The sequence below is a fragment of the Camelus ferus genome, chromosome X (assembly GCF_009834535.1).
Source record: "Camelus ferus isolate YT-003-E chromosome X, BCGSAC_Cfer_1.0, whole genome shotgun sequence".
NCBI lineage: Eukaryota > Metazoa > Chordata > Mammalia > Artiodactyla > Camelidae > Camelus > Camelus ferus.
In genome coordinates this window covers 30,183,489-30,205,267 of record NC_045732.1, presented here as the reverse complement: position 1 = coordinate 30,205,267, position 21,779 = coordinate 30,183,489, and the positions used below count along the sequence as shown (strand labels likewise).

Genomic DNA, 21,779 nt, shown 5'->3' with positions numbered 1-21,779 from the left:
ATTTGTAAGTCCTAAGATAGAAGTAAATGAAGTAAAAAAAAAATCATCTGGAAAGTTCAGAAAGAACTCACAATTTTTAGTAAAGAAATAATAACATCAAGAAATCATCAAAGGGAGGATTAAGGTGGAAATAGATTATGTATGTAGACTTTATGAATAAGATAATTGCTTAGCCTTTACAGAATATTTTGTTTTAAACATAGATGTTAAACTGAAAAGAAAGAGCAAACCCAATATTTGTCCTAACTCCCCCAAAACAGAAGTTACCTACTAGCAACTTTATTTCTTAGTACCAATAAAATAAGTGGTTGTTGTTCAGACTCATTGCTAAACAGTTTAATGCAGCAAAGTATAATGTAAATTATTACATATGCATGCATACATATATACACACATGTGCATTCATGCATACATACATTCAAACACACATATCATTCTGAGAAAAATAACTACAAGGGAAGACTATGACACTTGTTTCATGAGGCTTTGTTATGGCAACATACTTTTGTGAACCAGTATATGTTTTCTTTATATTTGTTGTATACATGTGAGTTTTTCATAGTATTTTCTATCAATCTACCTTTAATTGATCAATCCCATCAAGAAAATAAATGTGTATAATATAATTAATATATTTAAAATTACCTTCTCTCCTTATATATGGTTTAATATATATTAAAAATATGATCTGGAAATTAAGATGTTTCATCCTGACTGAAAGGTAAGCACCATGAGAACAATACTGAACGTGTCTGACTTGGCCACCATTGATTGTCTAAGTGACTCAAATACTGTCTAGGATAAGGAGGCACTCAATAAGTACCTGGTGAATGAGTAAGTGAAATTTTTGAAACTTATATAACTAGAATTATATAAGTATAACATTTAAAATAGAAATCATATAACTTTTAGAAATGATCTTTATAAACTTGAAATGAAGAATAAGATGTATGTAAGACATGTTCTTACTTTAGTAAAGGTAACTACACAATATGCGTGTCTGTATGTATACATATAAATAGAAGAGTTAAGTCAAGAGAAAATGCAAACACTGGTTATTGATCACAGCTGCAAAATGCTACTCCATTAAAACTGTAACCACGGAAGAGTAACTCAGATGCTCTCTACTCCCATATCTTTTTATTAAAAATAGTATGAGTTAGACACTTGCTTATTACTATGTTTTGTTTTCTGTTTTAATCTAGAACTTATATAAAAGTCTGAGTGAAGTGAAGTCTGAGGTGGAAATGGTGATCAAAACTGGACGTCAGATTGTACAGAAGAAGCAGACGGAAAACCCTAAGGAGCTTGATGAAAGAGTAACTGCTTTGAAATTGCAGTATAATGAGCTGGGGGCAAAGGTGTGTGTGTGTCGAAATGACAAGCACTAGCTACTTCCCTCTTTCCTTATAAATTGTAAAGTAAAAAGCAGTAATTATGTAAAATTAATGTCTCAGAAAGTCCTAAATCATTTACTCTCAGTAGATAGATGCATGGATACATAGATACATACATACATACATAGACAAAGGTAGAGATAGATGTAGTCCCATGTGCAATTCTTATTAGGAAGCAGTAACTAATCAGTGAAGATCTTCTTTCCAGTCTACATTAAAAAATATGTAAAGCTTAGCAAAATTTTTATTGGTCCATCAGATACTGCTAAAAGCGTTTCTTTGTTCTAAACTTGCTTCTTCTTTTCATTGTGCACTTTTACTTGTGATGACTCAAAGGCTGGTAAATTTTATAAACTAATATACCTACTTATATTTAGGTACAATTGAGTTGATACATTCTACATAGAAAGAGCTTTACTGAGACCTAAGGGGAGAAAAGTGTATTTTTATGGGTCAGGTTTCCAACCTTACTGACTATAACTATATCAATGAGAAAATTGTCATTCCATCTTAGACACAAACATAAATGCTGTCAAAAGTAGCCATTCAGGGGTAGAATTCTCATATTTCACCTAAAATTAGATTGAAAGTTACGTCTTGAAGCTACAAATTGCAAATTACTTAGTACTGAGAGAGAGTGAATTTTAGATTCACATGGAAATCTAAAAAAACCATCTATATTAGTTGACAGTCTTTATTTTTATATTTTAAAAACCTAATTTATATTTCACATATTTTGAAAGATAATTCGCTTTTTCAAATTTAAATTATTGCCTGGGCCTTTTGTTTGCCTGGAATTTGCACAAAGTCTTTGCCTTTGCAAGAGTAAATTTAAAATAATGGAGAATAAATCTTATAGAATTTAACACAGTAAAAATGACATTAGAAGGCAGTTAGTGCCCTGAGTTGATTATTATTAAGTAGTGAGTGATTCTAATGAAGATGTAAAGACCGACTTATCCCTGAAAAAATATATTTGGAAGTATATATTTATTTAACCATTTGGGACTTTATAATATCATTAAAGCAAAATGAACGATTACTAAGAAATCATACTTAGCTTTCGTAGGATGACAGAACACCACAAAAATGTAGGGCAGACATTTATTTTTGAAATAAAGATTTAGAAACACTTATGATAAAGGGAATATGTATAACTCTTCTCGTATAAAAGTATGTCATGTATTCCTTTACTAAGAAAAAAATTGTCCATGTTTAAATCTTATAAGCATCTTCAACAGTGGTGGGGTTTTTTTTTTATGAAATCTAAGGAAATAAAGGATATCTTGATATATTATTCTTTTTAGATAAAATACAAACCATTTCATTTTAATCATCTTCAAAATTTGTATTATTTCATTAGCCTCAATTCAATATGGATTACTTTTTGCTATTAGTCAGCTCAGGCTCCCGTAACAAAATGCCATAGACTAGGTGGCTTAAATAAGAAAATTTTATTTCTCAGAATTCTGAAGGCTGGGAAGTTCAAGATCAAGGTTTCAGCCTAGTAAGGACCCTCTTCCTGGTTTGTAGACAGATACTTTGTCACGGTGTTCTCACAAGGTGGAGGAGAGAGGGTGGGAGGGATGGAGGGAGGAAGAGAATGAGAGAGGGAGGAAGAGGAAGAGAAATCTCTTTGTTCTTCTTCTAGTCAGGCCACAATTCTACTGATTAGGGTCCCACCCTTATAATCTCATGTCATTTTAATTACTTTCTGAACACCCTCTATCCAGACACAGTTGCACAGGGGATTTGGACTTCAATTTATTCATTTTGGAGGGATTTCAATTCAGTCCTTGACAGTTTTCTTAAAACAGTTTTATTGGTTTGGTTAATATCACCAACTTAGCTTAATTGCTCAATGAATAAAAATTGAAGCGTTTCATATATCTGAATCTATTTAATTTTCTTGAGAGATATTACACCTAGCACCCTAGGTATCATAATACTTATAATTCCTTGTGTGGGTCCTGTGTGCTTTAATTTGTATGACAGTATACGTAAATAGCCTCAAATACTCAATGCCTCAATACTCATTTCAGCCTCACTTACATTTGTAAGTGTTCATGGAACAATGATTGCTGAAAACTTTCTAGCTGCAGGTGGCACTCTTTTAAATGTATTCTTTCTCCACCAGAAAAAAAAAAAAAGTATAAAACTCCGTTTTCCTTAAGATGGCAGTGTCTCCTGTTTTATTAAAATCTATTTAACTGGATATAAACAAAATAGAATAAATAAAAATCATTAATGCATTATCTCTGGGAAGATAAAATATCTTTGAAATATTGAATCTGAAATTCTTTTTCTACCAGCGATGCATAGAAAAAATAACTATACACAGAAACACACCATATAGTGTATTTTTTTTCTCCCCCACACAATTAAAACCCTTGCACTCAAAAGGGCAAATGCTTTCACTTCCCTAAAGGAGAGAATAGGAGGGAAAATATGTTAAGAAAATAAATTTACAGCCTCAGCAACAAAACATTTTTTAAATGTATGTTTGCCTCTGTGAAACTAAAAAATTTTTTGAATATTTGAAATTTATCTCGAAGTTTCAGGGTATTTTTATTGCAGCATTTAAAATTCTTTTAACCTGTCTTCACTGTGGCATTTTTTTCATGCTTATGGCTGGATTCTTATTTTGGTTGCAGAATATATTTATATTGTATATATGTAAATATATATATTTATCAGGAATATATCTATTCATCTGGAATATACATGTATATGCACATATATATGTATATTTATGAAAGAGATTCTGGGCTTTTTATTAAACCAACAACTGACTCACTTAGAAGATGTAGGTGGAGAAAACAAATTTGTTCATTCTCTGTGTGAGAACATGGAAGAATTTGATTTTGAGAGTCTTAGTTTTAAACACTGAGAACTAGAACACAGGATCAAGTCATGATTTTCTCTATTAAGGAGAGTGAAAATTTTGTTAACGCTATTAAATTTTTGCCCCTGTTGGATGATAAAAGTATGTTTAAGGAGAAAATGACTTATTCTTTGTGTTGTTTTTCTGCAAAAGTAAGACAGTTTAAAGATACAATGACAATAAGTTTGACTATTCTAAGTATTATACAAATACCTTTGCCTCTGGACAGAAGTAATATTGTTTGTTTTGATTCCTTACCAGCAAGGGCTAGCCTCTTTTGTATATAGAGGATTGTGAACATTCTTGCCCATCTCTATGACAGATAACTGAAGGTTTCCTAAAAGAAATGTGTCATATCTTCAGTTTGACTTACATCATTCTATTTATTTACAAATATTGGCCATAAATTATTTTAAAATTTATATTAAAGAAAATAAGTATAGCTTTTCTTTTTACCCAGTACAGGGCACTATCTTTTGGAGAATGGATCTTGTCTTCCTTAGACTATTTATTCACTATTAATATCCAGAATATATGATTTTTTCCTAAAATATTATTTTTCAAAAGTAAGAAAGAGATTATTGTAAAATGACAAAAATATGAACGTTCCAGCTAAGTGGCTATAATTAAACTTGAATCGAAAAAGTAAACCAAATTACATTTTATTATCATTTTTTTCAGGTAACGGAAAGAAAGCAACAGTTGGAGAAATGCTTGAAATTGTCCCGTAAGATGCGAAAGGAAATGAATGCCTTGACGGAATGGCTGGCAGCTACAGATATGGAATTGACAAAGAGATCAGCAGTTGAAGGAATGCCTAGTAATTTGGATTCTGAAGTAGCCTGGGGAAAGGTAAAACCTGTATCACTGAAAGGTTATTTTTAGCATATGTGAGACTATACAGTAATGTGGTTTTATAAAGAACCATTAATGTGCAGCAATAAAAGAATTATAAATATTATCTTGCTTTATTTTCCCTTTCCCCCTTTCCTCAAAAATTCATCAGTAGTTTGACTGTATATTTCAGGACTACAGTAATACCACTGGGAAGCCTGAGCAAGAGTCTCTCCAAAGCTTATTTAGAATTAGGCAGGATATGAAAGAGTTCTTAAAGATATATACAATATTAGTCAGAAAGTTAGTCCAAAAATAAGATTCTGTGTTCCCTAGCTCTTCTAAGACAGACTACTCAGATGGACCCCACCCATGAAGAGGGCCGGGATGCAGAGAGAGACTTCAGACAGTTGGGCCGGACAGACTTGCACAGTCAGCAGACTACCGATGTCACAATCATAAAAAAAATCTCAAGGAGTCTGTACAGCTCTATCATTTCCATTACCAAATGGTATAGGGTTTCCTTTAATCCTTAGCTGGTAAATTCCTGCTGTTTCTCTCATGGTCAATCAGACATTATTGCTCTCTACAATTTAAGGTCAAGGCACTCAGCCTAATTTTTTCAGTCAGTTTATTGCCAGATTACTTGAAAATGTGTTTATATAAAGTTAATAGTTGATATTAGTAATGTGTTTTTACCTTAAACTTTGCCAAGCCTTTGGGCACTTAGGAAAAAAATAAATCATAGCACACTGTACCCCTTCATTTTTTATTAACAAACACTTGCCTGTATGAAATAGATGTTTAAGAAATCTGTGCTTTATTTTTAATTCAACAAACCTGTCTATATTATCCAAATCTGGGAAATCTTAATTGCATTTTGTAAAAACTTAAAATTGTGCAATGAGACCAAAGTCTACATAAAGAAAACTGATTTTCTTTATGTAGACTCAGAGGACAAGTAAATGTAAAATTTGTTACAAACAAGTTTTTTTTAAATAAATAGGAGTGAATGAATTTCTTTTTCTTGCCATTTAGAATAGATTTGTTATTAGAGCTAAGATATTGAATCGTATTTATTAGTTCAGGATCATATATGTTGTGAGATTATTATAGTAGCGAGTCTACAGAGGGTCCAGATTAAAAATTACATTGGCCTTACATTTTCCTTATCACCTAAACTAATATATTTTTTCGTGATCATTTAGTTGAAATCAGTGACAATCATATATTTAGGTGTAGGCTTGGCTGCTGTGAGAAATAAGCCAAAAATACTATGTCTCTGAGAAAATAGAGATTTATTTGTATCTCTCACAGTATAGATGGTTCTGATTAGGGGAGGCAGCTTTGCTTCATGAAATTCTTGCAAGATTTAAGTCCTTTTCATTCCACTGTTCTGTAGTCCTCTGGGTATTTGTATTCTCATGATAACACTTTCTCACTTCCACAACACCTCGCTCCTAGCCCATAAAAAGAAAGGGAGAAAAGGAAATGAAGGACAATCTGCTCTCTTAAAGGTATATTATGAAAGCCCCATGCATTATTTCTGTTCATGTTCCATTTGCCAGACTGTAATCACATGATCATATTTAACCTTCAGGGAGAGTGGCAAAAGATGGTCTCTAACTGGGTGGATGGCCAATGTGTCCTGCTGAAATGATGAGTAAATCTTACAGTAAAGTGAAGAGAGAATGTATTCTTGGGGACAGATAGCAATTTTGCCCAGAGCAGTATCAACTTTACCTTTTCCATCATAAGATAAAGACCAGATCTGTATGGTCTGACTCTCTCATTATAAATACACATGACCTACTGATGGCAGTTGCTACCAAAGTACTCATAAGCAAAAAAGCCCAGAAAATACTTAAGATCTATTAAAAGCGTGAAATATGATAAAACATGCATGGAGCAAGTAGTAGTACATATAGAGGATTTATGAAAACGATCCAGACTTCATTCTTTCATCCTCCCCTCAGTGCTCTGCACAATGTATTTGACTGTTCATATCTAATTTAATAAGGTATGTTCGTTTGCTAGGGCTGCCTAGCGAGGTACTGCAGACTAAGCGACTTACACGGCAGAAGTTTATTTTCGTACAATTCTGGAGGCTGGAGACTGGAGGTTGAGGGGTTTGTTTTTGGTTTTGGTTTTGGTTTTGGTTTGTTTTTGATTCTGATTTCTTCTTCTGAGGCCTCTCTCTGTGTCTTGTAAATAGCTGTCTTTATGTCCTATCTCCTCTGTACAGGCCTGTCTCCCAGTTTCTCTTCTTCTAAGGATACCACTCATATGGGATTAGGGTCTACCCTAATGACCTTTTTTTTAAAATTTAATTACCTCTTTAAATGTCCTGTCTGTAAATAGGGTTACATTCTGAACTGCTAGGGTTAGGACTTAATCATATGAATGTTGAGGGGACACAGTTCAGCCCATATGGTGAGATGGCTTTATAAATATACTGAGGAATGCTAACATAATGGCGTACAAAGGACCAGAGCTAGACATTCAGGGAATCTGAACAATTCTGACTATAATTTATAACTGACTGAGGTGTGGAAGTATGCCACATGTACTCAAAATTCAAGGTTCCTCATAAAGTCATTGAATGTGTTGCCTAAGGAGATATTTTTACCTTAACCACACCATAAAGTCATTAAAATATCATCAGATAATGAATTTGGCAATGTTTCTAGATTATCCTTGTCATATTAGAAAGCTGTAGTGGTCTGGAGATGTGTCAGCTTATTGAGTCTGTTTGGGAAATATCTTCCATAAAACCAGGGAACACTACTCATTTGAGATCCAGTAAGAAAAATGTTTAGAAAACTGGCATTTTTGTTTACGTGATAATTTATCACTCTTTCTGGATCTTTTGAAGCACTAAGCTGCTAATGATATACTTTAAGATCCCTTACTGGTCAAATGAAAAGTACAAACATTTACATCTAAATTATGTAATTTTATAAGAAACTCATTTGAAAGGTGCTGAAGCTTTTTCAAAAATCACCATCATGTAATAAAAACACGTGACCTACAGATGTAAAGCTGTTACATTTATGGTAATGATTCTACTTTTTTAAAAGGAAAGAAAAAGAACTCTTACACAGGAAACCTCATAACTCCTTAGTACATTGTCATTGCACATGCTTTCTTGGTAAATGGAGAACTCGACTCAAACTGTTAGTCTCATCTGCCATCTCAAAGGATAAAGTTCAGATTTTTTTCAAAATACATTGAGCATTCATCCATTCATTCATTTATTTTTGGTTTCTTTTTTTAATTGAAGTATAATCAACATATAACACTCTATTAGTTTAAGGCATACAATATAAAGATTCAACATTCGTATACATTGTAAAATGATTGCCACAATAATTCTCATTACCATCTGTCACCATACAGAGTTAGAAAATTCTTTCTTCCCATGATGGGAACTTTTAAGATGTACTTTCTTGGCAGCTTTAAAATTTGCACTACATTATTATCAGCTATAGTCACCATGCTGTATATTACATCCCCATGACTTAGTTTATAACTGAACGTTTGTGCCTCTTTTTTTTCATTTCCCAAGTTCTTTTTATTTTTTCAATAATGTAGTCTGTAGTGCAAGCTTAACCACTTATTAGAGAATCAAGCCATGTTCTTTCCACTTCATACATCATCACCGGCACTAAAAATCCTGAGATCAGGATGCTTCTAGCAGAATTTTGTTACTGCATTAGGTAGAAAAAAATGCTCTTTGTTTTGGTAGTTCAGCAGCCATTGGTGTTTTTCTTTTTTCTTCCAGTTTTGAGACATAATTGAGATACTGCAGTGCATAAACTTAATGTATACAGCATAATGATTTGACTTAAATACATCATGAAAAGATTACCACAATAAATTTAGTGAATGTCCATTGTCTCATATATAAACAAAATGAAAGAAAAAATATTTTTCCTTGTGATGAGAAGTCTTAGGGTTGACTCTCTTAAGAACTTTCAAATATAATATACGGCAGTGTAAAATATATTAATCACATTGTACACCATATCCCTGGTATTTATTTATGTTAAAACTTGAAGTTTGTAGGTTTTGACCACTGTCATCCAGTTTCTGCCTCCTACCCCAACATGTGGTAACCATAAATCTGATCTCTTTTTTTATAAGTTTTTTTGTTTGCTTTTGAAATATAATTACCCTACAACAGTATGTTAGTTCCTGGTACACAACATTGTGATTCTGTATTTCTATACATTACAAAATAATCACCGTGATCAGTCTAATTACCATCCGTCACCATACAAACACATTGCATTACTGTTGACTATATTCCCCACACTGTACAATTCATACCCATGACTCATTTAGTTTGTTACTGTAAGTTTGTACTTCTTAATCCCATTCCCCCATCTTCCCCCTCCTCTGGAAACCACATGTTTTTTCTCTGTATCTATGACTCTGTTTCTTTTATTAGGTTTGTTCATTGTTTGTTTTGTTTTTTAGATTTCATATATAAGTGACATAATATGGTATTTGTCTTTGTCTGTTTGTGCTTCTTGAGCATCCTTCACCTATTTCTCCTATACCCCAGTACCTCCTCCCCTCTGGCAGCCACCGATCTGTTCTCTGTGTCTGTGAGTTTTGTTTTGTTTTATTTTTGTTTGTTTTTGTGTTTTTAGATTCCATATATAAGTGAAATCATACTGTAATTTTTTTCAGTCTGACTTATTTTACTTAACATAATACTTTCAGGTTTCATTCATGTTGTCACAAATAGAAAGATTTCATTCCTTTTTATGGCTGAGTAGCGTCCCATCGTGTGTGTGTGTGTGTATGTATATATACATACCACACGTTTATCCATTCATACATCAAGGGACACTTAGGTTGTTTTCCTATCTTTATGTCATCTTTGGAAAAATGTCTATTCAGATCCTGTCTCTTTTTAATCAGATTTTTTCTTCTTCCTGAATTGGATGAGTTGTTTATATACTTGGATATTAATCCCTTAGCAGATAGATATATGACTTGCAAATATCTTCCCCCATTCAGTAGGTTGTCTTTTCATTTTCATGATGGTTTCCTTCATGGTGCAAAAGCTTTCTAGTTTGACATAGTCCCATTTGTTATTTTGCTTTTGTAACCATTTCCTTTGGAGTCAGATGCAAAAATATGTCGCTAAGACTGATGTCCAGAAGCTTTCCAGAGTTCTGTGCAGTTGTGCAGTTTCCCCAGTATGATTAACTGAAGAGATATTTTTTCTCCATTGCGTATTCTTGGGTCCTTTGTCATAGACTAGTTGACCATGTATGTGTGGGCTTATTTCTGTACTCTTTAGTTTGTTCCATTGATCTATGTGTCTCTTTTTATGCCAATACCATCCTTTTCTGATGTACTATAGTTTGGAAATATAATTTGAAATCAGGTATCATGGTGCCTCCAACTATGTTCTTCTTTCTCAAGACTGCTTTGTCTGTTCAGGCTCTTTTGTGCTTCTATACAAATTTGAGAATTGTTCTATTTCTGGGAAAAATGCCATTGGAACTTTGATAATGATTGCATTGAAACTGTAGATTGCTTTGGCTAATATGGACATTTGAACAACATTAATTCTTCCAGTCCATGAGCATGGAATATCTTTCCATTTATTTGTGTTTTCTTCAATTTCTTTCATCAGTGTCTTACAGTTTTCAGTGTACAGGTCTTTTACCTCCTTGGCTAAATTTACTCCTAGGTATTTTATTCTTTTTTAATGAAATTTTAAATGAGATTATTTTTTAAATTTATCTTTCTGGCATTTTATTTTTAGTGTATAAAAATGCAACATATTTTTGAATACTGAGTTTGTATTCTGCTAATTTACTGATTCGTTTATTCTAAAAGATTTTTGGTGGAGTCTTTAGAGTTTTCGATATATAAAGTCACCTTGTCCACAAATAGTGAAAGTCCAATATGGATGCCTTTTATTTCTTTTTCCTGCCTAATTCCCCTGGTTAAGACTTCTAATATTTTGTTAAATAAAAGTGGGGATAGTAGATATCCTTGTCTTGTTCTTGATCTTAAAGAAAAATATTTCATTTTTCACTACTGAGTGTGGTTTTAGCTGCAGGCTTGTCATATATGGCCTTTATTATGATGAGGTCCATTCCCTTTATACCCACTTTGTTGAGAAATTTTATTATGTATGAGTGTTGGATTTTGGCATGTATTTTTTCTGTGTCTATTGAGATGATTATATAATTTTTATTTTTATTTTGTTAATGTGGCATATCATGTTGACTGATTTGTGGTTGTGGAACATTCCTTTCAACCCTAGAATAAATCCCACTTCATCAAGATGTATAATCATTTTAATGTATTCTTGAATTCATTTGTTAGTATTTTGTTGAGGATTTTTGCAACTATGTTCACCAGAGATACTGGCCTGCAGTTTTGAGGTGTCCTTCCTTGGCTTTGGTACCAGGTAATCCTGGCCTCATAAAATGAGTTTGGGAGCATTTGCTCCTCTTCAGTTTTTTTTAGAAGAATTTGGGAAGGATAGGTATTAAATCTTCTCTGAAGATTTGGTAAAATTCATCAATGAAGTTGTATGGTCCTGGACTTTTGTTTGTTGATTTAGTCTCCTTACTAGTGATTGGTCTATTCATATTTTCTATTTCTTCATGATAAAGTGCTAGGAGATAGTTTGTTTCTAGGAATGTATCGTTTTCTTCTAGGTTGTCCAATCTGTTGTCATATAGTTGTGCATAGAAGTCTCTTATGATCCTTTTTATTTGTTTGGCAATAGTTGTAATTTCTCCTCTTTCATTTCTGATCTAATTTATTTGAGCCTTCTCTCTCTCTCTCTCTCTCTCTCTCTTTTAGTGAGTCTACTTAAATGTTTGTCTTATTTTATCTTTTCAAAGAACAGATTCCTAGTTTAATTGATCTTTTATTTTGTTTTCTTTTTATTTCATTGATTTCTGCTCTGATTTTGATTATTCCCTTCCTTCTACTGATTTGGGGCTTTGTTCTTTTTCTTCTCATTCCTTTAGGTCTAAAATTAGGTTGTTTATTTGGGATCTTTCTTCTTTCTTGAGGTAGGCTTGTGTCACTATGAATTTCCTTCTTAAAACTGCTTTTGCTGCATCCCTGAGATTTTGGTATGCTGTATTTCCTTTTTCATTTGTCTCAAGGTATTTTTTAATTTCTATGATTTTTTTCATTGACACATTATTGGTTGTTCAGTAGTATGTTGTTTAATGTCCACGTATTTGTGAATTTTCCTTGTAATTGATTTCTAGTTTCAAATCATTGTGGTTGGAAAATATCCTTGCTCTGATTTGAGTCTTAAATTTATTGGGACTTGATTTTTGGCCTATCATATACTCTCACCTGGAGAATGTTGCATGTGTGTTTGAGAATAATGGGTATTCTGCTGCTTTGGGGTAAAATGTTTTGTATATATTGATTAAGTCAATTCTGGGCTAAGGTGTTGTTTAAGGCAAATTTTTCCTTATTGATTTTCTTTATGGATGATCTATACATTGATATAAGTGAGGTATTACTAAAGTGGGATCATGAATGAGATAGCATCCTTATTAGTATTCTTATACATAATATTCTTATACATAGTACTCTTATACATAGTATTCTTAAACATAATAAAAGGGTTTGTGTTGCCATTTTTCTGTCAGCATGCCTCCATGCATTAACTGTGACAGGAACTTGATCCTGGACTTTTGCCACGTCTTCTTTATGAATGAGTATCAGGAGTTTGGCATTGCAGAATTGGCTTGATAGACCACAGGTATTGTAGAAGTGAACTTTCCAAAATATCTCTCAACCAGGTTTTCCTCCTGCTTGAAATTCTATAGTCACATGTTTAAAATTATAGATATTAGAACAGATAGCTCTTCCAAAAGATACCGAGTGGTGCGTGACACAGTTCCAGATGTTTCAAAGTACCATCTACTTGGAGAGGACTATAAACCCAAGCATCTCTTAGATGTCACAGGTTAGATTTTTAGTGGTTTTGTGAGAGAAAGAATGGGGGCACTTCTGGATGATGGTGAGGTTGATTAACTGGTAGCACAGTTGGAGGCAAAAAAAGTCTGTCAGCTCCTACCATATGACCTTGCTTCTAGATTGTCCCTAGAGGGAAAAAAAATGAATAAATTTAAAAGGTAGCCCAAAGATTTTAAAAGGTGAAAGAAAACATTAAAATAATAGGAAGTGGACATTTTAGAATAATAATAGCATAAATGAGATGAAAATTTATAGAGGGAATTGAAAAGCGAAAGCGTTAATGCTACTTTGAAATTCCTAATGCCCAGTAGTGGTTTCATTCTGGTTTTAAATTCAAACGATCTGCCTCCATCAGAGTAGTGATAAAGAGGGAAAAATAAAGTTTTTCAAAGCATAGATTGCTCCTAGCTGCATGGTCTAGACAACAGAGACGACTCGAGAAAACCATAACTGTTGATGTTTGTCACACCATGAATGATCAGATATTTTCTCCCTTCATACCTTACAAATCTCTGATAATGGATTTTGCCAGGTTGAGGTGAGAAACACTGATGTCTGTGGAGTAGAGACATAGACAACATAGACAACAGAAGGAGGGGATAAGGCAAACTAGGGGAGATTGCTAGCACCTGGGGAGTTTGAGTACCAGCACTGTACAGGATCTTCCAGCTGTCGTGATAATCCCTACTCTCTTAGACAACTCCTTGGGAATTAAGTTTCACTTGCCAAAAGGACTGGGAAAATATCTCTTTTCTTCACTAGTATTTCCAATGCTTGTAACATAATATGTGACATGTAGTACATGCTCAATGAACATTGTTAAATAAAATAAATTGTAATTTAGGAGATAAAAATTAAAACATAATGTAAAAGCATTTCTCAAGAGAAGAGAAAAATACTTGTTTGCTTCCAAAATAATGGTAAGTTTTAGAACAAACAGACTCAGTCATTTGATCAAATGCTCCCATTTTATAGATGAGAAAATAGAAGTCCTGATACATAGCAAATCTGCAACTAAAATCCAGTACTAACTCTGATTTTAAGGTATCTAAAGTAGCAAAAAGGTATTCATCATTCACAATTAGATTAAAATACACCATGGCTAAATTTGAAGTAGTCAATATATAAGTCCATGTGAAAATAATAAAATGAAAATCTGATGTGCATTTATCACCTATCTTAGTCTGTAGTCTACTGCCACTGGTGTGATACTAGATTTTAAATATTATTTGTTAATGTCTTGAAATCACTTTGATTAGTTGGATGTAAATAAATCAGTGTTGAATCTCCCATTTCTGGCCACAGTTGTTTAGCATATGAATTGAGCACAGAAATATAACCATAGGAAAATAAATATTTATGTAATTAAATAGAAGCTTATATCCCTGATGATCATTACGTTTGAAAAATAAAAGCTTTAGCGATGTTTAATCTGTATGATTTTCTAATTTAACCACTAACAGATTTCTTTTATTCCTAATTTAATTTCAGTAATCAAAAATTCAAAGCCAGTTAAATGATTCAGTTACATTAAAGCCCTTTAATATCCACAATGTTATCTAAAAACTAAAATGGTTAAATATTATCCCATAGAAATGATTTTGGTATTTTAATAGTTTAAATACATCAACCTTTTGGATAGTTCACATCTACCATTTTTCATAAATTGACCATTACTTTGTATTAACAGTATTCTTAGGGTACTGGGAGTTGCCTGAGAGAAACACACATGCACAGACAGACACACACACAAATGTTGAATTTAACTCAGTGTATTAAATAATGCAAAATAATCGATGTTTAAATAGTCACATAAGAAGCTATGATTTTCACATTTCAGAGAAAATGTTTATAATATTCAGCATTGGGAACAACAGTTACAACTTTCCTAATTCTTCTTCTTCTGTCAGTTTAGTCCTAAAATTTGACAATCATCCAATAAAATCTCAAGATAGAGTGTATCTTTCTGTTTTGCCAGTGGTTCTCAGCATTGGCTGCACGTGGAAGTCACATGGGTAACTTTAAAAGGCTATCAATGCCAGGGCCCACCCCCTAGAAATTCTGATTTAATTGATCTGAGTATGGCCAGTGTCTCTCATATTCAGCAAAGTTTGAAAACCACTAGCTAATGCAGTGCAAGCAGACTTATGAGATCTACATTCAGCTCAGCCAACCATATCCTGTGTTTTTTTTAGACAATCACCTTTCACAATTTAAAGAGATCTGGCCTCTAGTCCTAGATTATCTGGATAATTGCCTCAACTCATCATTCCTCTTCACTATAAAAGCATGAGAACTATTACTTATTTCTAAAGTCTGTTACACTATCATTCCCATGAAAAATTACATATCTTTTTTTAAAGAGAGCACAGTAGTTTATTGTGAAGTGAAATAACACTAGCAGATCATTAACTTGGTACAATGAATGCATCAAGCAGCTGTTACTTAGAAAATAGAACATCTGTTAAATGCCACTGGAGTCACTATTCACTGTCATTATAGTTATAGCTATAATTTCTTTTCTGCACATTCTGCTTTCATGCAATTCTTTTTTAATAGACAATACATTATTAATAAAAAGTCAATACACATTGCTATAAAATCCACTATTTAATGTTATATATTCTTTTAAAATGTATCATTATATTATTCCATCACATTAGCCTAATAATAAAATATTTTCTAGTCCTCTAGCCATGACAGAGTAACGTAAGGACCTGAAAAAGTTAATACCATATTTTATTACATTTAAGACATATTAGATTGTATGATACACTGTTGATTTAATTACAGCTGTTGTGGATCAAAATAAACACCACCACATTAAAAGTAAATATAAATTGTAAATTTTATCTCAATTTCAGAAACTTTAATATGTGACAAATGCATATCTTGAAATTGCAGTGATATGTTAATTTGTTCATTTCCTTCCCATGAATATATTTTGTAGCTAAAGGTGAAAGAACTCTTTCCTATTCCTGATAACAAGAAATGGTATAATATTTATGCAGACTGACTGAAGGCAGAATTAACTTAGGGAGGGTGACCTTTTAAAATACCTTTTATGGGTGTATTAGTTAACCCTTCATTCATTAGAGGGAACTTGCACGAGAGAGCAAGGAAGAGATCAAATAAATAGGAATTTAGTAGCATCCTAGTAAAGATAAGACAATATATGGAAATGGTGTTATGGAACACATTTGACCAAATGTGGGGCTGAGTGAAGACAGAATCTGTGGGACAGGGAATACTTAAGAGAGAGAAAAAGGGAGAAGGTAGGAATAATAGGAAGTCAGACTGATAAGTTATCATAAGCATATAAGTCCCTAGGATATTCCAGGATAACTTATGGAGGGCTTTGGACTTCAGAAAATGTGAAATGGGTGGGAAAGAGGGTCAAGCCCAAGTAGGTTATGTTTCTCTGCCCCTGTTGGAAAATATCTGTGGGTGTATCCTATGAGACCAGATAATTATTCCAACATTTTTGCCATTTTAGCTTTAAATAAATTAAGGAAGATGTTTCCATCACATCATTTTATGATCAACAGAGACCAGCAGGATAGGTTTTCCCATCCTGCTACCTCATTAGGGAAGTGAGTTGATGACTGATGGTGGAATCTTGAACCTCATATGCCATTTAAAATTAGACTCAGGTGATTTAACTTTTAGGTGTGAGGGATGAATCGGAATGTCATTTCCATCCTTCACATGAATACATGGGTGGGTGTCTTCATTAGGAAAAATTAACCTATGCTACCCATTTCTTTTATTGTAAGAAAACTGGAATAACATTAAAAAGTGCTACAGCTATGAAAAAGTAGAGAGTCAATTTGTTTCTTGAAAATCATAGAGGTTAGTGTTTCATATTTTTACTATTCTGGAGCTATCAAATGTTACAAATTAAAGATACAGAAAATAAAGAAAAAATGTTAGATTTTGTGGCAGTTTATATTTACATTGAGTTCTGTTCTTATTGGACATTTTTCCTATACCATAAAAACCCGGAGCACCAAGTATATAGCACACATTACACTGCTGTAGAAACTCCTGAAACTAGACTTATGACCATGTCAGGGGTCACAATAAAACTGAGTGTCCATGATTTTGCTTTTTATTCCAACCCTAAAATCAACCTTAGAAGCTGTCACACTACTGAATGATTGACAAAAACCTAAGAGAGCTGAGTTACAGTTTAGTCAATTTAATCATTGAGTTTGAACTTGCCCATTCAGAAGTGTAGACCTTCCAGAACCCTCTCCACCCCTCACCCCATGAAGCAGCAGCAGAAGACGTGTGCTGAGGACTGAATGTCTTTTAAGAGGAAGAAATATATTTTCCATTCTTTCTCCCCATCTCACCAACCCCACAAATAAGTCTACCTTTCTTAAATAGTAATACATAAGGGTATAGAGAGATGGCCAACAGCAGTTGCTATAGTTCAATTCAGTAATTTAGTTCTAAATACATCTGCAAGTATAGACATTCTGTTATGGGAAACTTCTAAAGCACAGGAAAATGGTTCCTTGCCATCATGAAATGTGTGTTTTTAGTTTCCACTGAGTACTCTGTATTCCCCTTTGGGTGGCTCTTGATTTCAAACTTTATACTTTCTAATTATTTTGTACTTTGTCTTTAATAACTCTCAACCATCCAGTCTTTTATGGTAACTCTGATTTCAATTGTCACCTCTCCCTTGAATCCATTTATGCTTATCTCAGCCATGAATTAGCTTTTTCCAAAAATGATGTTCTTTCTAACCTGATAGAAAACTGTTTGATTGCATTTCAACTTTTCTCTGCAGCTACACTAAGGATAAGATTAGATTGTGGTATGCAAAGACTACCTCCTTACTTATCTCTGGCAGTGAATGGGCCAGTACAGAGTGGGTATTGAGCACCTGATGCACATTGGCTAACTGAAATTTAAGTAAGATCTTCAGAAAGCATGATCAGCCTTTTTTTAAAGTCCAGTATCTTATTATTTGTAAGTCGTATCTTTAATTAAAAATACTTTTGTAGGAAAAAATAAAAAATTCATTAAATAAGCACATTATTTTTCCCAACCCAAAGTGGTATTTATACAAATGATTAAATACCAGTTTATTCTTGAATACCACATTTAAAGGTTCAACTCTAGGTCTTTTTACAATAAGAGTGTAAATTGTTTCCCAAGTTACTTTTGACCATAAGCAGTTACAAACCACCACAGTGAACACTGGTTTTTTTCCAAGCTCATGCTTATGATGGTGTTAACTTTAACATGTTTGAGTTTTGTCTTATGACACTTAAGAACCTAAAATGATACCACAAATTAGTCCACATTTCCTATTTTCTTGTTCTCATTAAGTGAATGAAGCATCACTGGATAGAAAACATTTTCTCAAGAAAATTACTGGAGAATTTTGGCAGATTTTAATACATAGTAGTTGTTTGGTATCCGTGAACTATTTGCAACAATATTTCCTAAATTAAAAACCTAGTCTGGAATATAGGAAGTAGGGAATGCTCATTTGCATATATTTCCATATTTTGACACATACTCAAATACAAGTTTTGTAAGGATAGGGATTTTGTTTCTCTATCATTTTATCCACAGTGCCTAGACTGTAACTATTATTCTGGTATATTAGAAAGATAGAAAAGGCACCTTGAGAGTATCTGGGAGTAAAGCTATGTGCTGGCCTCATAGAGATTGTCTTGCTCTCGTTTACTTGGACCATTTCTGTTCCTCTCTGTGCATATATTTTCATTTGCCTCTTTACAGGAGGTCTCCCTTCACTTTCTTATTATTGTCGCTCCCCAGTGATTCTGCTTTACCACGTCTTTTGCTTGCTATGGTGAAGACATCAGCTCCACTTCAAATGACTTCTCAGTGGGTGGATTATCATAGTCTCTTTATCTCTCAGTTGAACTTCTTGAGAGAGTATTTGTTTGGCTCTGACTTATCCACAGGTGAATCTCTGACAGCTGTATGTGGGTGACGGAGGGGTCAGGGGCAGAGGAAGGGAAGTGCATGACTGTAACGTGGTCAGCTGTGACATGTAACAACAAGGGGGCTGTAGGTAGAGCCGATAGTGAACATTCTTACTAGGTTTAATTTTCCATCAACTCTGTGCATAAATTTTGATATTAAATGTGCTTGTTTTCATGTTTTGAAAATTAAGTCTTAGGAAGTGATGGTGCTCTCAGGGAATTTTAATATTGTATCCTTAACTGACTTGTAACTGAAATTAAGCATTTTTTTTAATTATAAGTGTGAGCAACAAACTGCAGTAACATCAGTAGTTTCTATGACTTTGTCACCAGTAGGGATGACAGATAATTTTAAATCACAATCTAGTAATTTCATATGACTTCACAACACCAGTTGTGCTCATCACTAATTATCCTAGTTAAAGATCTGATGCTACATCACTGTAATTACACATGTTAGGAAGCAAAACATAGGTTACTATCTTACAAATGTAAATGTATATTTATTTCTGTATATTTTATTTCAGTATAATTGTTTTTATTTGAAATCCAGTGTATTTAATATTGTTTTTAAAAACATTATTATGAGAAATGGTACTTAAGTGACACCAGATGCCAAATAGTTTTGTGGCACCCAAAATCTGAAAATTCCTGCTGTAGAAATATAGGGGTACTATAAATGCTAAGTTTTCTAAAAGCATTTGCTTATTTGTGGAGGAATTTTCTAAGATCTAGCTTTAGCCAATACAGTTACAGTTGCAAATTAAGTAAATATAAATAAATTTAGGTGGACAATAGGTATATTTATTGTTAAGTATGTACAAGCATAAATACATATGAAATTAATCATGCTTATACATACATATATATTCATATACACACAATAAAGGAACTATAATGTATATGGTATGGTTGTTATCATTCATAAAGACATGGTTGAAAGTTTAAACTCTTGAAAAATCTTACCATAGTAAGTGTACACATAGCCATTTCAAAAGCACTAAATCTGAAGACTACAGTATATTACTTGAAGCTCACATACTGTTCTTTTCACAGGCTACTCAGAAAGAGATTGAGAAACAGAAGGTTCACCTGAAGAGCATCACAGAGCTAGGAGAGGCCTTGAAAACTGTTTTGGGCAAGAAGGAGACCTTGGTTGAAGATAAACTGAGTCTTCTGAATAGTAATTGGATAGCTGTCACTTCCCGAGCAGAAGAATGGTTAAACCTTTTGTTGGTAAGAGGCTAGAAGATTTTCAAACCCTCTCTATCATGGGAAAGACATTACATAAGCTTTCAATAATGATATTTGTGTTTGCAAATTTCTCAACTCCATATAAATGCTGGCTCTTAATTCTTCATCTACAACTGTATTTAATGTTTTTCCATGTTTGTACTATATTCTATATAGTATGGAGATTGCACCTAAAAGTAATTTGAATGATACTAAATGTTTGTCTTTTAAAATTGTTGGAAATGTTAGGACGAGTATTTAAAAAATATCATCTAACTAATAATATGGCATGATATGTCTCTGTCAAATTTAGGAATACCAGAGACACATGGAAACCTTTGACCAGAATGTGGATCACATCACCCACTGGATCATTCAGGCTGATACACTTTTGGATGAATCTGAGAAAAAGAAACCGCAGCAAAAAGAAGACGTGCTTAAGGTAGCAAATAAAATATTATGAAAAGTAATTTTCCAACTGCACAACAGTTATATCAATCATCTTTGTCCTAAAAGATACCAAGGACTTCTTAATAAGAGTGAAAAAAATTCTTCTTCCTTCCCTTCCTCTGCCTCCTTCCTCCGCTTTCTCCTTCTTCCCTTAATCCCTTCTTTGCTTCTCTCCCTACTTCTTAATTTAAATGGGAGTTAATGACTTTGAAGAGTTCTGTAATGTGGATATCTGTCCATAACCACCTCTAAGCTAATCACTGGCAACTTAAAATCTGATGAAAAAAGGCTCTTGGATTTATTTTGGTGTTATATTGCAAATTCACGCCCATACTACTATGTTTTTGTATCTAACACAAAGATTAGTTTCCTGGCATAGCCCATGAGAGTAAACACCTGAGGTTCAATCATGTGGACGTTTTGCCTCTGCAATGTCTTGTTAATCTTAGTAACCAGTAACAATACTGAGCTTATGTAAAACTGAATTTTTCATTCTTAATTATATGTAAACAAAGCTTTGTGTTCTCTCTTTTCGTATTGAAACCATTTATTTCTAAGCTATCTCAAAGGCAACCTAGTCTTTACTTTTAAAAAATGACTCCTGCAGAAGGATATGAAAGATATAACGTGAAAATATAACTTATTGATGCTGTATTAGCTCTATTTGATGGCATCTTTTTCAGTTAAATAGGAAGAGTTGCATTTTAACAAATCTCAAAGAAGTTAACAATTCCTTATTTTGTTTTGCTGAAATTTTCAATAATTTTGTTGGACTAGTGGATTATTATTTAAAGAATGCTCAAAAATTGTAATTCCTATTTATATAATTAATTTGTTTCTTTTTTATGAAATTGATCTTTTCTAAGGATTATAATTCCTTTTTAAAGAAAAAGCTGTAAATGTATTTCAGGCTATCCTCAAAACATATTTACCCTATTGTCTGTAACTCATTTTGCTCTTCTTTTTCTCCTTAATTGTAGTTAAGGGATGTCCTCTTATGGTGAAATTCCTTCAGGGCCTTTG

The 21,779-nt window shown here is 33.1% G+C and overlaps 1 protein-coding gene across 2 annotated transcripts in view; it reads left to right on the top strand.

The window, feature by feature from the left end:
* The window catches only part of LOC102523807 (dystrophin), a 647,651-nt gene that overhangs the window by 145,564 nt on the left and 480,308 nt on the right, over positions 1-21,779 (top strand). For both annotated transcript variants that reach the window (XM_032475797.1, XM_032475796.1), the window contains exons 20-23: positions 1,206-1,361; positions 4,963-5,133; positions 20,130-20,309; positions 20,620-20,748. In XM_032475797.1, coding sequence (XP_032331688.1) covers positions 1,206-1,361; positions 4,963-5,133; positions 20,130-20,309; positions 20,620-20,748 — 636 coding nt within the window. The remainder of the gene's footprint in view (positions 1-1,205; positions 1,362-4,962; positions 5,134-20,129; positions 20,310-20,619; positions 20,749-21,779) is intronic.